This window comes from Protopterus annectens, chromosome 8.part0 (genome assembly GCF_019279795.1).
Source record: "Protopterus annectens isolate FY-2018-M chromosome 8.part0, PAN1.0, whole genome shotgun sequence".
NCBI classification, from domain to species: Eukaryota; Metazoa; Chordata; order Ceratodontiformes; family Protopteridae; genus Protopterus; species Protopterus annectens.
Genome location: NC_056741.1, coordinates 1,412,208,547 through 1,412,224,926, shown reverse-complemented (window position 1 = coordinate 1,412,224,926; position 16,380 = coordinate 1,412,208,547). Strand labels below are relative to the sequence as shown.

The 16,380-nt window shown below is 42.8% G+C and overlaps 1 protein-coding gene across 2 annotated transcripts in view; it reads right to left on the bottom strand.

Annotated features, from left to right (window-relative positions):
• Window positions 1-16,380, bottom strand: part of ARHGEF12 (Rho guanine nucleotide exchange factor 12) — a 3,716,336-nt gene that overhangs the window by 331,354 nt on the left and 3,368,602 nt on the right. For both annotated transcript variants that reach the window (XM_044081016.1, XM_044081015.1), the window contains one exon: window positions 11,429-11,980. In XM_044081016.1, the coding sequence (XP_043936951.1) occupies window positions 11,429-11,980 (552 nt within the window). The remainder of the gene's footprint in view (window positions 1-11,428; window positions 11,981-16,380) is intronic.

Here is a 16,380-nt window from a genome sequence, read left to right as displayed (position 1 = left end):
GTATAATGTTGACCAAGGACTCTGGGTACAACTCCTAATCCCCTTACACCATGCCAAAGCTATAACTGTTGTTTCTAAGTTGTCTGATATTGACTGTTTAAACTATGACAAAGTCAAGAAATGTTTACGTGAATGTTTTAAGTTAACACCTGAAGCTTACAGAACGCATACAGTGAGCATAGACACTAGGCAGATGAAAGTATGTGTGATTATGCTGCTGAGCTTACTTTCATAGATGGGTGAGTGGGTGTCCGGTCACCACTTTTGAAGGGTTGGCAGACCTGTTGGAGATGGAACACGCCCTTAGCACTTTGCCTGAGGACATGAGAATCTGGTTGGCAGACTGAGAATGTAACTGTGCTGATAAGCTGGGGACGAAAGTGGATGTCTACTTAGCAAGCAAGGCATCACTGCACAGGAAAGCGAAGCACAGTGCTGCACATGGATATAAGGGAACTCATAGTGGGCAGCCTAAACCACCCCAACAGAGTCTGACAGTAACAGGGGAAGCCACTAGTTCGGGTACATGGCCAGAATCAAGGGTTACATTTTTTAAATGTAAACAGTGGGGCCATGTAGCATATAAATGTCCACGGAGGCAAGGTGGGGAACAAAAAGTGGGGGAGCCAGCAAGTGGGAATAACAGTATGGCAGTGGTACGTTGTCTAGAGACAACAGGGGTACCAAACTATCACAAGAGGTTATATCCTATCTTAGTGCATGGAAAACAGGCCACTGCTGAGAGAGAGAGAGACAGAGTCACTGACAAACATTGTGAAGCCTGCAGTGGTAAAAGAGGAACAGTACTTGCTTGAGCGACAGTCAACTCCTGTCAGAGTTTTAGGAGGGACCCCATTCCGAATGCCTTTGGCCAGGGTTCTCCTTGACTGGGATAGTGGAAAATGAAGCAAGTAGGTGGGTTTGAGGATATCCATGCAGATGACTTGATGGGAAATGATTTTCATAATGCAGTACCTTGAGCGCATGCAGTTACATGCAATCAGGCTTGGAGACAGTTATGTGGGTATGGCAGCCTGGGGAGACCCAGACAGATACCCCACCTAAAACCAAGGCTGGTGACATGGCTATTTCAGGGAGGGAGCTACCTGTAACAGTGATCTTGAAGGTGAGCCACAGCTGCTGGTAGGTACTGATGTTCCCTTGGGCAGAGTGACTGCAAGGGCAGAGGTGAGTGGTAGTACCCAGGTTGGCAGTGAGGCATCACTGTCAGAGAATACCTAGACTTCCTGAGGAAGGGGAGCTGGGAAGAATTACAAAAGTAGAGCTGAGGCAGGCTCAGCTCTCAAACTGTACGCTAAGAGGCTTGAGGGAGGTAGCTACGGGAGGCACCTGATTCTCAAGGAAAGGGGAGTCTGAATACTGCAACAAAGGGTTATTGTGTAGAGACTGGACCCCTGAGGGAGGGCTAGAGGGTGAGGTAATACAGCAGTTGGTAGTACCTAGAGCCTACCATCTGGCACTCCTAGCCATATAGCCCATGACATTCCTTTTACAGGTCATATGGCCATACGGCGTACCAAGAGAATGCAGAATTATTTTGGCCTGGGATTGGAAGGGATGTAAAGTACAGTTTTGTACCTACCATAAATGTAGATGTTCGAGTGTATACACTGCTGCAGTCATTAAACTTGGATTATCCTGCCATTAGGCAGTTCCCCAGTCGGCCTGAGTTCCAAAGTCTTGGTCCGCTGTTGGTTGCTGTCGCCTCCTCCCTGATGTCAGTGCGACAGGGGTATATAAGATGCAGCCAACACCATTTTCTTCAGTTTTTCTTGCCCCAGATGTCAGGTGCCTCTAAATAGGTAGGCAATTCCAATTGCTAATAAAACATACATAAGAAAAGCAAAAAAACAACTTACAGCTACCAGCAAATACTCCCCATAGGTAGTAAGGGTAGAAGACATAGGTACATACCAGCCAGTAAGAGGGGAAGGAGGGAGAGTAACCTGGACTGCAGCAGTGTATACACTCTAACATCTACATTTATGGTAGGTACAAAACTGTACTATGTTCATCGTGTTACACTGCTGCAGTCATTACACTTGGGTAGAATCCCAAAGCTAAGGTAGGGTGGCTGGTTCTATAAGGCATTAGGGGTGGCTATATGGCCCTGCAGCACTGCAGTGGTGAGGCCAGCTCTGGATTTAGAGTATAGAGGCAGATGGCAATGCTTGGTGAAGGTATGTACAGAACTCCAAGTTGCTGCTTCCAAAATATTCTTGGTAGGTACTCCCCTGAGGTAGGCAGTTGAAGTGGCTGTTGCCCTGGTGGAGTGAGATCTAATGCTGCTAGGTACAGGTTTTCCATGGTATGTGTAGCAGAAACGTATACAATGTCCTATCCATTTTGAAATAGTCTGTTTTGAAATGGCTTTTCTATGTGCTCCTGCAGCATATGCTACCAATAATTGCTCAGATTTTCTGAAAGCTTTGGTTTTGTCCAAGTAGAAGCGTAACTGCCTGTGAATGTCCAAAGAGTGCAGTAGTCTCTCCCCTTTATTCTGTGGTTTAGGATAAAAAGTTGGCAGGTGAATAGTTTGGTTTAGAACCACACTGGAGACCACCTTTGGCATAAATGTAGGGTTAGTTCTTAAAGACACCCTGTCCTGGTGGAAAATGAGGAAAGGTTCCACTGCCATTAGTGCCTGTAATTCTGAAACTCTTCGTGCTGATGTTATTGCCAGGAGCAGAGTAGTTTTCCAAGAGATATATTTTAATTCTGCTGTGTTAGCTGGCTCAAAAGGAGGTAAAGTTAGTTTTTCTAAAACAAAGTTGAGGTCCCAAGTTGGAGTAGGTGCTCTATGGGGCAGTCTTATGTTTTTACCCCCTCTGAGGTACTGTTTTTCCATGGTATGTGTAGCAGAAATGTATACAATGTCCTATCCATTTTTAAAGTCTGTTTTGAAATGGCTTTTCTATGTGCTCCTGCAGCACATGCTACCAATAATTGCTCAGATTTTCTGAAAGCTTTGGTTTTGTCCAAGTAGAAGCGTAACTGCCTGAATGTTTGGGACAAGAGGGTCAAGGCTGTAAGCTTGGTTCCAGGCACAGAATCTCTTCCATTTATCCGAGTAGGCTTTCCTGGTACTAGGCCTTCTGGCCTCCAGAATGACATCCATAACAGCTTTAGAGAGAGGCATTGCTTGCTTGACTAAGGAATCTTCCATGCAGCTAGGTTTAAGGTCTTTAGCTGGCTGTGTAATAATTGATTGTTGTGCCGAGTCAGCAGATGTGGGATTTGAGGCAAAATCCAGGGTGGTTCTTGTGCTAAGCACTTTAAGATTGGGTACCAGTGCTGGTGTGGCCAGTCTGGTGCAATCAGGATCATCTTTGGCTCTTCTTGCCTGGCTTTTATGAGTACCTTTGGCAGGAGAGGTAGTGGTGGGAAAGCGTATACTTGTAGGTTCTCTCAGCTGAATGAGAGGGCATCCACTTTCCATGCTTGTGGATGGTAACTCCTTGTGCAGAATTTTTGTAGCTGGCAGTTTATTGGGGATGCAAACAGATATATGTCCGGGCTCCACCATTTCTGTGTTATCATTCTGAATATTTGTGGATTCAATTCCCATTCGTGGGGATCCATGATGTTTCTGCTTAAGTCGTCTGACAGTGTGTTTTTCTCTCCTGGCAGGAATTGTGCTTGCAGATGGACTTGAAGGTTTATAGCTGTGTTCCACAAGGTCATGGCTTGTCTGCATAAGGGGTAGGAGTGAGTGCCCCCTTGCTTGTTTATGTACCACATAACTGTGGTGTTGTCTGTCTTTAGCAGTAGTTGTCCTGGATGCAGCAGGTCCTTGAAAGCTATAAGGGCATTTTGTACAGCTAGCATCTCTTTTTGATTGATGTGAAGATGCCTTTGTTCTGCGGGCCACATGCCCTGAATACATTTGCCTGCCATGTGTGCTCCCCAGGTGTAATCCGATGCATCTGTTGTCAGTGTTTGCCTGGCTGTGGGTTGTGTATAAGGCTGTCCCTTGTTGAGGTAACAAGCTTGAGCCCACCATTGAAACTCCTGTTGAAGGCAAGGGATTAGTGGTATAACTGTTTCCAAACATTGACAGTGTTGAGACTATACATTCTTTAGGTACCATTGTAGTTTCCTCCTATGCAGTCTGGCATATGGAATTAGTAGTATGCAGGATGCCATGTAACCCAAGGCCTGCAGAATTTGTCTTGCAGGGAGTTGGGTCTTTGTTGCCATCAATTGAAAGCACTGAGTCAGTTGTCCTTGCTCGTCTGGTGTGAGATAAGCCATCTGGGCCGTTGTGCTCAAGCTGGCACCCAGGAATATAATCTCTTGTGAGGGCATTAGTTTTTATTTCTTTTCATTTACTGTGTACCCCAGGCAACTTAATAACTTTTTTTTACAAACGCCAGATGCTTTAGAAGAATGTCCTTGCTCTCTGCTTGAATCAAACAGTCGTCCAGGTATGGATAAATTTGAATTCCTTTCTGTCTGCAAAATGCAATTACTGGTGCCAGGCACTTTGTGAAGACCCTGGGCGCAGTAGATAAGCCAAAGGGCAGTGCAGAGAATTGGTAGTGCATTGAACCAGCTATGAATCTGAGGTATCTTCTGCAGTTTTGTCGGATAGGGACATGCAAATATGCCTCCTTGAGGTCCAAAGTCACGAGCCAAGCTTTCTTGCCCAGCATGGGATGAAGCTGCTGTAGTGTCAACATTTTGAATTTCGGAACATCCAGGTAAGTGTTTAGAGATGAAAGATCCAGAATGGGCCTCCAGGCTCTGTCCTTTCTGGGTACCAGAAAGAGTCTTGAGTAAAATCCTTGTCCTTGCTCCTGTGATGGTAACTTTTGAATAGCTCTCATATCCATAAGTGCTGTAATTTGTTTTTGAGCCTCTGCCCATTGATTTGGTGGCAGATTTGGCATTCCTTTTAACCTTGGCAGAGTGTGAAAGTGGAACCTGTAACCTTGAAATACAATGTTGAGAACCCATTTGTCTTTGGTGATCATTTGCCAATTGTGGTAGAAGAGTGCTAGTTTTCCTCCCAAGGGGGCTGCCAAGAGGGATTTGTTTGGCAGCTGTAGTGGGAAGTCATTGGAGCTGCTTTTTATATGGTTGGGGCCGGTCTTCCCCCTCTTTTTGGTCTGATGCAACCCATTGTCGAGGCCTGTAAGGACCTTGTGTTTGACCTCTACCTCTTGGATGTCTGTATCTTCCCCTTTGAGGTCTGTCTGTAATTGGAAAGGACCAATTCTTAGTTGGCTAGTTTCTGCTAAATCTAGGAGGCTGAACCTGTAAGAAATCCTTCACCATTTGCATAGATTTTGCCTTATTCTCCATTTTCTTTAATACCTCTTCTGCCTTAACTCCAAATAATACATCCTGCTGCAAAGGTGCATACAATAATTTTGCTTTAACATGATCTGGTAACGTATGTTCTTTTAACCAAGCATGTCTTCTAATAACAGAGCCTGTAACTGCTGCTCTGCAGGAGGCCTCTAGAGAATCAAAACCACATTGCAAAGTATGCTTTCCCACTTGTTCAGCTGCATGCAATAAATCCTGCATTTCTTTAAAATTAGGGGGATCTGATTCTGGAAGCATTTTTGTTTTAACTGAGACAGTAAAAATTGCTGATATTTTAGCATGTGAAACTGGCAATTTAAGGCTCTCACTGCTAAAGTTGCAGAAGTACTTTCTTTTCCCATCTGTCTAATGCTCTGGAAACTCTGTCAGAGGGAACTGGACTCTTGGCTGATGAGGCCTTAACTCCTTTGGGTCCCTGACAAATAGTTTCAGGGTCAGCTACAGGGCTTTTATACAGAAATTTATGAGAGATAGGGACTCTGTAGTATCTGTCAGGTTTAACCGGGGCTGGAGGTAAGGAATCAGGATTTAAGTTGGATTCAGTATACACATCATCCACAATATCTAACACTTGCGGAATAGCAAGGGGTCTGTGTTGAGGTAATAAAAGGAAGTCTCTGAGCCTTTTCTTGGATTCTGAGTAATCCTGGCCTTCCCAGTGGAAATGCTCCCTCATGGTATGTAGGGTTTCCCCAAAGGAGTAGTCCTCAGGCGGTGAGGCTGATGGAATTGATTCCTCAGCATCAGAATCCTCATAAGGGGGTAAAGAGTATCCTAGGTCTGAGGATGAATCAGAAGAGATGGACACCTGGTCGGATGAGTCACAGTCTGCATCCTGTCTAGGCCTTTTATCAGGAGGGGGATGGGACCCCCTGATCAGAGTGATTAGGTCTTCGGCCATTTTGAGCATTTGTTTCTTAGGCATGGAGGCCTGTCCTGGAGAATGCTGTATTTGTTTCTTTGATTTTAAAGGAGGCTTAGACTTAGCTGAGGGTTTAATGCTTAACTGAGTAGGTCTGAAGACACCCTCTAAAGCTGTGGGTTGCTCAGCTACTCCGGATCCCTCTCAAAGGTTAGTCTCAGTAGGTTGAATAACTTGTGCGTCTGAAGGCTCAGCCATCTCCACATGGGAGTCGGAGGCAGCCTGTGGTTCTACAGAAGCGATAGTCAGGGACTGCGAAGGCGCCTCGCTGAAAACCGGAGAACCGGCGACTGGCCTAGAAGAGGCTTCGTCAGTTTTGGGCCTCGGATGCCTATCCTTGTCTTTGCGCTTTTTGTGTATTCCGGTCGTCGGAAGTTCCGACGGCATGGTACAAATGAATTTTCTACCAAAATAATGTCGGGCAAAATCAAACCGACGTTTAATAGTGCGCTTGTTAAACCTAGCACAAAACCGGCAACCAGTGACATTGTGGTCTGGGGCCTAGGCATGGGATACAATAGGAATGGAAATCCTTATGAGGTATTTGTTTCCACAAGAAATACAGTTATTAACTTTTACTGACATCGGTCTGAAGCAAGAAAAAGTTTCCCCAACGGGGTACTTAGCTTTGTAGAAGACTTCGGTTCTGGATTCGGAAAGAAAATCTCAGGAGACGGCCGACCGGCACTTGCGAACTGCTTTTGCTTCGGGCACCGCGCGGCAAGAAAGATTGATGAAAATGGCGTCGGCTGCATCTTATATACTCCCTATTGCACTAACGTCAGGGAGGAGGCGACAGCAACTGACGTCGGACCAAGACTTTGGAACTCAGGCCGACTGGGGAACCACCTGATGGCAGGATAACCCAAGTTTAATGACTGCAGCAGTGTAACACGATGAACATCAGGGTACTGCAGGATCTGTGAGCAGTGCCAAAAAGTAGGCAAGGCAAGAGACAAGGTTAAAGCTCTTTTGATGCCTCTGCCTGTTATTGAGGAGCCATTTCAGGAGGGTAGCTATGGATATTGCGTCACCTCCAAGTACTCCAAGCTCCACACTTAAGATGTATATCCTGGTGGTAGTAGATTATGCTACCAGATACCCTGAGGCAGGTTCTCTGTCCTCCATTGAGACAGAAAGGTGGCAAATGATTTGTTAGAGATATTCAGCAGGGTAGGTTCCCCGAGAGAAATACTGACTGCAGAGGTGCCAATTTCATGTCAGACCTTCTGGGTTGTCTGGGGAAGCACTGTGGGGTGAAGCACCTAAAAACCACCATACCATTCCCAGACTAATGGTCCTGTGGAAAGGTTAATTCTACACTAAAGACCATGTTACAGGCATGTGCAGACCAGTTTAAGAGAGAGTGGGACAAATATTTGCCCCATCTGCTGTTTGCTTACAGAGAGGTACCCAGGAATCCAGAGGTTTTTCACCCTTTAAGTTGCTGTATGGGCATAGGGTGAGGGGACCTTTAAATACGATTCGTGATGAGTGGGAGGGCAAAAGTGAATCCCACAAGGAGTTTGTTGTGTCATATGTCCTAAACCTCAGGACAAGGCTCAGGGAGCTCATGGGCTTGGCCCAGGAGAACATGGCAGGAGCCCAACAGCAGAAAAAGGTCTGGTATGACAGGAATCCTCGAGCAAGAGAGTATGCTGTAGGCAGCAGATGATGGTTCTCATTCCTGTCAGACACAATAAGCTGCAGGCAGCTTGGGAGGGACCCTTCAAAGTGGTAAGGAAGGTCAGTGATGTTAACTACATGGTAGAACTGCTAGGCAGGGGCTCAAACTGTACCATGTTAACATGATGAAACCTTACCATGATAGGGACGTCCTGGTACTACGTACATACAAAAGGAGGCAGGAGGAAGTCTGAAGGGGATCTATGGCTACAGTGAGCCAGCCAGGAAAATGCCAAGTTACTATGGTGGAGCCTAGGGTTGCAGGCATATGTTATGACAGTGCAGCACTGTGGTGGCGTCAGCAATGCCAAGGTAAATGGGATCTCAAGACAGGGTACAGGGTAATGTATTCACAGATAGGCTCATTCCTCTCAAACAATGATTTATCAAGGGGCACTTGAAAAACTAGCTTGAGTGTTCAAAGGGGGGAGAGGTCTGACGATAGGAGGTACTATTGGCCATGCCAGGAGAAACACGACAGTGGATCTGTGACATATGTCAGCACAGCTAGCTGGAATTTTGTAAATAATTATATGTTATTTGTATACCAAACTGATTTGTAAAGCTCCTTGTGCTGAAAATGTATTTGTGAGGTTTGCTTGTGTTAAAATGTATCAACAATGTGTGTGTGTGTGTGTGTGTGAGAAAATTAAATCTCAAGAGAGTGTGTGGGTCAACTACATGGGGCAGGGGCATGAAGCTGTGGCTTCACAGCACCAGTACCAGTGGGAAGCCTTATTGCAGACCTGGGGAGAGACAGAGACACCCAGAACCAAAACTGATTGTGTGCCCTGTGTGCTCTTAAAGGAAATTGTGTTTGATGAAGAGAGGTCTTCATCTGGAAATACTGAGTGCATCCATTTGTATTCCAAGTGAACATCCTTCTCCAGTGTCACTGGTGAGGATTCAGGCTCCTTGATTACTAACCCAGCGTGGGGACATCACATAGTACTCCAAACTACCAGAGGTCATCAATTCAGACTGAAATGGACTTGCTCACGACTTTAAACCAGACTTGGCACCTCAACTTCACACAAGTCCAGTGACCATTTTTTGAACATGTCTTTGAAAATGATTCTGTATGGGGCTTTTCCTCCTGGGCCTCCACTGAACATGGGCTATCGCTCAGTCAGACATACATGGTTAAAATAAACAAACAAACAAACAAATAAATAAATACAAGGCCACAAATGGTACATTTCTGACTGGATAAAAGGATCATCCAAATCCTCTCCAAATGACAGGCCCCTAGCACTAACTTCACTTAAATATGACTGAAGTATCATTTTTAGATTCTCTGTATTACTTACAGATTCTTCTTAAAAGCTCTTAATTGAAGGGTCAGATGCACTTTTTTCCATAACACATTCAGAAAACTTAAGTTAGTGGGTAGAAGACTTGCATTTTACACAGACGCCCATTTACTTTAAGAGGTATTCAATCTCCTGGCTTAGCACTACTCCCATCTACATTCCACTATGGTTTTATCATTTCCTCTCTCAATCCTCTAGTGATATGTTTGTTTACTTTGAATGTTCAGAATTTTCATTAGCTGCGCATTAATTTTTTTTTCATTACTTCTACCATCAACTACTACTATACTTTGTACACTTAACACCTCGTTACCAAAATACTCCTTTGATTTTTCCCTTCTTCCATGCTCCTCTTCCTTGTGATCTGTTTTTTGCCTTTCCTTTCTGAACTCTGCTTTTTGTGATTTTCAACATTCTAGGCACAAGCCACATTGAGCCATAATACACTTACTGTAGATTTTCTCCTTTTGTTCTAAACTTTTTCCTGAAAATTGACCTGATTATTGCTGTAAATCCTCTACATGCAATGCCAGACCATTACTTAGACTGCTAATTCTCTTTCTTACTACCAGTATATCACCTAACCTCAGATTGTCACTAATGGTCCATTCTCTTTAACTGTTCTTGTAGCCCCTTTTAGCTCTAACCAGATCAACTTTTTTTGGTACCCCAATTCTTCTCTTCACTATACACATTTAGAAACCTAGTACCTAAAAAGCAAGAACAATCCACTACTTTCAGCAGGTTCGGTAATCGCTTACATTTGCACTCTTCACTGGTCCCCAGAGCTTTCCTTGGTTTAATTTTCTTAGAGTGAAGGGTTGACTTCCTCTCCTTATACTGGCTTATCTTGTCCAAGGCATTTAGGTCTTTAAGATTCATCACAACTTGACAACTTCAGGTGAAACACTTTTTTTTTAAATCATGCAACACCTTCTGAGGAACTGTTATCTTCTTTGTACATTAATTCTTACAATAATTGTAATTCATGTTAAGCTTTGTGAGAACGCCCTAAAGTAGTCCGGTTTAAGAACAAAAGCACTCACTTCTGAATAAAATATTTGTTTAATTTGCACCACATTAATTTAATTTTTAATCCTGCTCGTGTGTATATAAATATAAGCATATATAAACACAATTCTACACCAACACTTGAATAAATGCAAGATTTTGTGTCATTATATGAAAAATGTATGGAAGCTGGTTACTAAGTAGGACATCACCTCTTTCCCAATGTTGATATGAACTTGGCACAAGTGTTTTTAAAGGAGATTGTGCCCGTCAAACCACCCATATGGGGGAGGGACATCACTGCCCACACTTCTCATCAACAACAGGGTTATACCAACACTGAGAAAAGTGAGCTATCACTACTGACCACAATTTCACTAAAGCTGCTTTTTGATAAAATGCAATGCTCTGTATTTCTTTCGAGGCATATGTAAGCATTTTTATACATATACAGACCCACATCTATGTTATGTGACTTCATATACATATACATATATATATATATATATATATATATATATATACACACATATACATATATATATATATATACACACACATATATATATATATATATATATATATATATATATACACATACATATACACACACAAATATATGTATGTACGTATGTTTCTATATATAAATATATATTTTATTTCCTTGGATCTTTTTTGCTCTTACCAGTCCACTACTTTTTGTATGCAAATTACCAGTACACCACAAATTAGGTTAATATACAATACACACCATTTATACTTGTCCTTGCGGTGGTACAGGTTATGGGTAAAAACAATTTGCAAAAGACCAGGTTCACTTGCAACTGAAATAAATTAATATCAGAAAACATCATTGCATACTAGGGCAAAACTGAATAAGTCAACCTGCGAGTGAAATGGATCAAGATTTGATCTTGCATGCAATGTTTAAAACAAAACCACCCCATGAAGATATAAGGACACTTTCTTATATCAACAAACCATGAATACTAGAGTATGACACAGACAAAATGTGTTAAGTTCGCTTTGTTGACTTGTGATAGGTTTTTGACCATGTAATCAGTGTTAATTGCAGGAAAGACTTTAAAACTCAGATATTGTATGCTAGTGAAATAAGTAGAACACACAAGTCATATCTAACCTGAGACTTTAGGTTGTATCACAGTCCGTTTCTCTGTTTCCTCCTCCTCCTCCTGTTCTTCGACCACCACCCTTATGCTTTCTGAAGAAGTCTCTACATGTGTTTCCTGTGCATCAGAAAAATGTTCCAGTCCTTCCTCAACAGCCCCTTGTATTTGCAAATTCTCTTTCTTAGGCCTTTCCTCTGAAACCTTCAGGCTCGATACCTCTCCACTTCTTTCTCCTGGGACAAAGTCATTTAAAGAATTTTCTGTTCCAGAGTTAGTGGTATTTGTCCCCATCTCTGTATCCTGTACAGGAAAGCTAAGTTTTGTGCCACTCTTGTAGGAGCTTTCACATGAACTGTCTTGGAAGACTGTCTGCCCTGACACATTAGAGGAGCTCAGTTCATGAAGTGGAAACTCCAAGGGAGTTTGCATGTCACTGTGAATTGAGCTTGACTGAGACACTCTCCAACTTTTACTGAAATTCTCCAGTGACGACCTTCTGTATGCGTAGTCTGATTCTTCACCCAAGAAAAGATTCTTCAACAGCAGTTCTTTCAATGCATCCACTAAAGGAAAATGAAAACATTACATTATCTTATTATTCTGGTCTGACAATCATCTTAAGTCAACATCTTAAAGACTGATGAAGTCTGAAAAGTATAGCAAAGAAATATAGTTGAGATGTTTTTTATGAATATATATGTTTTTCTATTTTTTTCCACACATTTTAATTACAGTTCCCCAGTTAATGTTTGAATATTATGTGCTAAACAGTGACAGCTGATTTTTGTGCTGCAACACTTTGGAAATATGACAGAAGCCTTCACTGCTTGTACTTTTATTTTAAATATATTTACCCGCATTTTTAGGAATAAATGCTTACCGTACATTATGAATGCCGTATAACTGTGAGAACTACAATAACAGTAGACATTCAAGTAAATTACTGCTTCAGTAGTTCTGAATACTGTGACATCAAACATGGAGTCACCAGATGTCTACCCCGAACACTAACACTCAGAACCCTTCCTTCATTTCAACAGATGCCTGCTCCTGGGATGTCAGACCATTTCCAGTATAATGCAAGTAGCTGGCAACATCATCTTAAAGCTTTCCAGCCCAATACACTAGAGTATCCTTGACAGTTAACAGAAAATGTAAAGGAGACAGACGGAGCAAAGAAGAAGATGACTTTCACCCACAAAGGATGGGTTAACAGGAAGCTACAGAAGTCCCCAGATGCTACTCAGATCATAACAAGCCCAAGGTCTTGACAAAAGGGGGGCAGTGGAGGGAAAAACTATGGATAGGGGAAGTGACAATGATGGGCTAGTGAGAAGGAAATTGGATGGTAAAAGTAATCTACTCAAACATCTACTGTTATAGTAAATTCTTACACAACTTTACTTTCAAGTAGATTACTGCTGAAGTACTGATCACATATAAGAAATATCCTGGCCAAGGACTCTATACATGAAGCCAGCATACCAAAGCTAGGGCATTTTCATCTCATGCCACACACGTAACATATGATCCAATCTTGAGAATTCAAAGTGTTTCATAAGGGGCATAAGGGTGCCAAAATTCTCTGGACTTTACTGCCCAAGACCAGAAGGGAAACAGGCAAAGGAGAGAAAGGAGAAAAAAAGGAAGACAACTAGAAGACGGAAAAATGTACATTAAATCCACCCTGGCTTGGAAGAAAGAAAAACTATTAAGAAAAAAGGGGGAAAGAAGGGAGAATATCCCAGTAATAAAAAAAACTTATCTACTTGGACATCTACTGTTATGATAAGGTCTTACACCAACCATACTGCGTCCTTCCTTGTTCACTGTTTTCTGATTATTCAAACCTTCCTTGGAAAAGATGCTGATTACAATGCAAAACCAGATACCCGCATACTTAACCTCTCTCACACCTCTGGGATTGTTGCACCTCACTTCAGACTCTCTCATCATTCCTCTAAAACATTCCCTCTCCAAAGTATTTCAAAGACTACTATCCAATTTACAATCTCAATAGATTTGAAAAAAAATGCTATATAACCAAACTATGACACATTAACTGCACTAGCCTGCTTACAGATTGCAAACATGTATGGCATAATGCCTTTAGCACTGCTACAGCCTTTCTCTCAGCAACCAATAGTATTTACTGTAATATTAATGACTAACTGTTAACAGTTGGAGTACTTGTTGACATCAAAAAGAAATACACCATACAAAAAAGTACAGTTGTGTACACTTACCATAAAGATAGATGTTCAAGTGTATTCACTGTTGCAGTCATCACATTTGGGTTATCCACTTACAGTAGCCCTCAGTCGGCCTGATTATCAAAGTCTTGGGTCCTGTGTCGGTTGCTGTCTCATCTTCCGTGACGTCAGGTAGTCAGGGGTATACAGCATGCAGCCGACGCCATTACATCAGTTTTTCTTGCCCCAGATGTCACATGCCCCCAATGGGAAGCAATTAAATATATATATATATATATATATATATATATATATATATATATATATATATATACACACACACACACAAGGTTATACCGCCAACAAAAAAAGCAAATACACCAAAAAGCTTTTAAGCATAGTAAAGGAGATTAGAGGTATAGCCAAAAGAAGTCAGGGGGCTGGAGGGAGGGTAACCAGGACTGCAACAGTGAATACACTTGAACATCTACATTTATGGTAAGTGGTACATAACTGTACTATGTTCTTCGTTTTTCACTGTTGCAGTCATCATATTTGGGTAGATTTCCAAAGCTAAGGATGGTAGGAGGAATTTAGATTAGGACCAGCTATAAGGCCCTGCAAGACTGCAGTGGCAAAGCCAGCTCTGGATTTAGAGAAAATTGGCAAATGGTAATGCTTGGTGAAAGTATGTACAGAACTCCAGGTATCAGCTTCTAGGATGTCTCTGCTAGGGACACCTCTGACAAAGGTTGTAGAGGTAGATGCAGCCCTGGTTGAATGGGGGTCTAATCCCCTGTGGGATAGGTTTTCCATGGTGCTTATAGAAGAAATGAATGTAATAATGGCCTATCCATTTAGAAATGGCTTGCTTTTAAATAGCCTTCCCCCTCTGTCCCTGCAGCAAATGCCACCAGCATTTGTTCAGATTTCCTTTGAGGTTTAGTCCTGTCCAAGTAAAATCTACATTGTCTGTGCACATCTAAGGAGTGCAGTATCCGCTCTCCTTTGTTCTGTGGATTAGAAAAGAAGGCTGGCAAATGAACTGATTAAGAGCCACACTGGATACCACCTTGGGCATGAAAGAGGGACTGGTCCTGAGGGACACCCTGTCCGCACGAAAGATTATGAAAGGCTCCACTGTCATAAGGGCCTGTAATTCAGATACCCTTCTTGCTGAAGTGATTGTTAAGAGGAAAGCTGTTTTCCTTTTAACTATGCATTTGCGGCTGGCTCAAAAGGAGGAAGAGTGAGCTTTTCCAATACAAAGTTAAGGTCCCAGGCTGGAGTTAGGGCTCTCCTGGGTGGTCTTAAGTTTTTGGCCCCTCTGCGGAACTGCTTTAGCAGTGGGTGAGAAAAGAGGGGTGATTCTGTGTTGTAATGAGCTGAAATGCCTGAGGTGTGAATTTTGATGGAGGAAAAAGAAAAACCCTTGTGAAGCATCTCAGTTAAGTATTGAAGTATCTGAGGTAAATTGGGCACTGCTGTGCCCATCCCTTGAGTTTGGTTCCAGGCACAGAATATTTTCCATTTTTCAGCATACGATTTTCAAGTACTAGGCCTCCTTGCCTCCAAAATGACATCCAACACTTGTTTACTAAGGATGGTAACGGAGAGATTAGGTAATTAGCCAGGCTGCCAGGTTCAGGGTTTGAAGATGAGAGTGCAGAATCTAGCTCTCCTGCTGTGATAGCAGGGTAGGGGTCTGAGGCAGGTGCCATGGAGTCAGCAGTGACAAACTACGCAAGAGGGGGTACCAGTGTTGGCGTGGCCAGTCTGGTGCAATCAGTATCATCTTGGTTTGTCCTGTTTGATCTTTAGTAGTACTTTGGAGAGGAGAGGCAGAGGAGGAAGGGCACAAATGGATAGATTTTTCCAGCTGAAGGACAGAGCATCCACTTTCCAAGCTTGTTTGTGAGGAGTCCTTATGCAGAATTTGTCCAATTGGTAGTTTTGGGGGGAGGCAAACAGCTCTATATCTAGGATCCCCCATTTATCAACATGTTGAAAGTCTTTGGTTCCAGTTTCCACTTGTGTGGGTCCATGAGATTTCTGCTTAGTTCGTCTGCCAGTGTATTTAGTTTTCCTGGCAGGAATTGAGCCTGTAGATGCACTTGGTGGCTCAAGGCTGTGTTCCACAGAGACATGGCTAGTCTGCAGAGGGGGTAAGAATGGGTACCCCCCAGCTTATGCACCACATAACAGTGGTGCTGTCCGTTTTTACCATTAATTGTCCTGGAAGAATGTGGTCCTTCAAAGCTGTCAGAGCATTCTGTACAGCTAACATTTCTTTTTGATTGATATGCAGGTGCATTTGACTTGGGTTCCATTTGCCCTGAATGCACTTCCCTGCCAGGTGAGCCCCCCATGCATAGTCTGATGCATCTGTTATTAGGGTTTGGGCGGCAGGGGGTAGAGTGAATGGTAGTCCCTTGTTTTGGTGGCAGGCCTCTGCCCACCAAAGGAACTCTAACCATAGGCAAGGTATGGTAAGGAATCATTGCCTCTAGATCCTGAGAATGTTGACACCGTAGGTTTTTTAGATACCACTGTAGTTTCCTCATATGCAGTCTTGCATATAGAATTAGTAGAATGCAGGAGGCCATGAACCCCATGGCTTGCAGTATTTGCCTTGCAGACAGCAGGGTTTTTGTGGCCATTAGTTTGAAGTAAGTTGTCAAATTAATCTGTTTCTCTGGCGTGAGGAAAGCCATCTGGAAAGTTATGTTCAAGCTTGCTCCCAGGAATATAATTTGTTGACAGGGTACCAG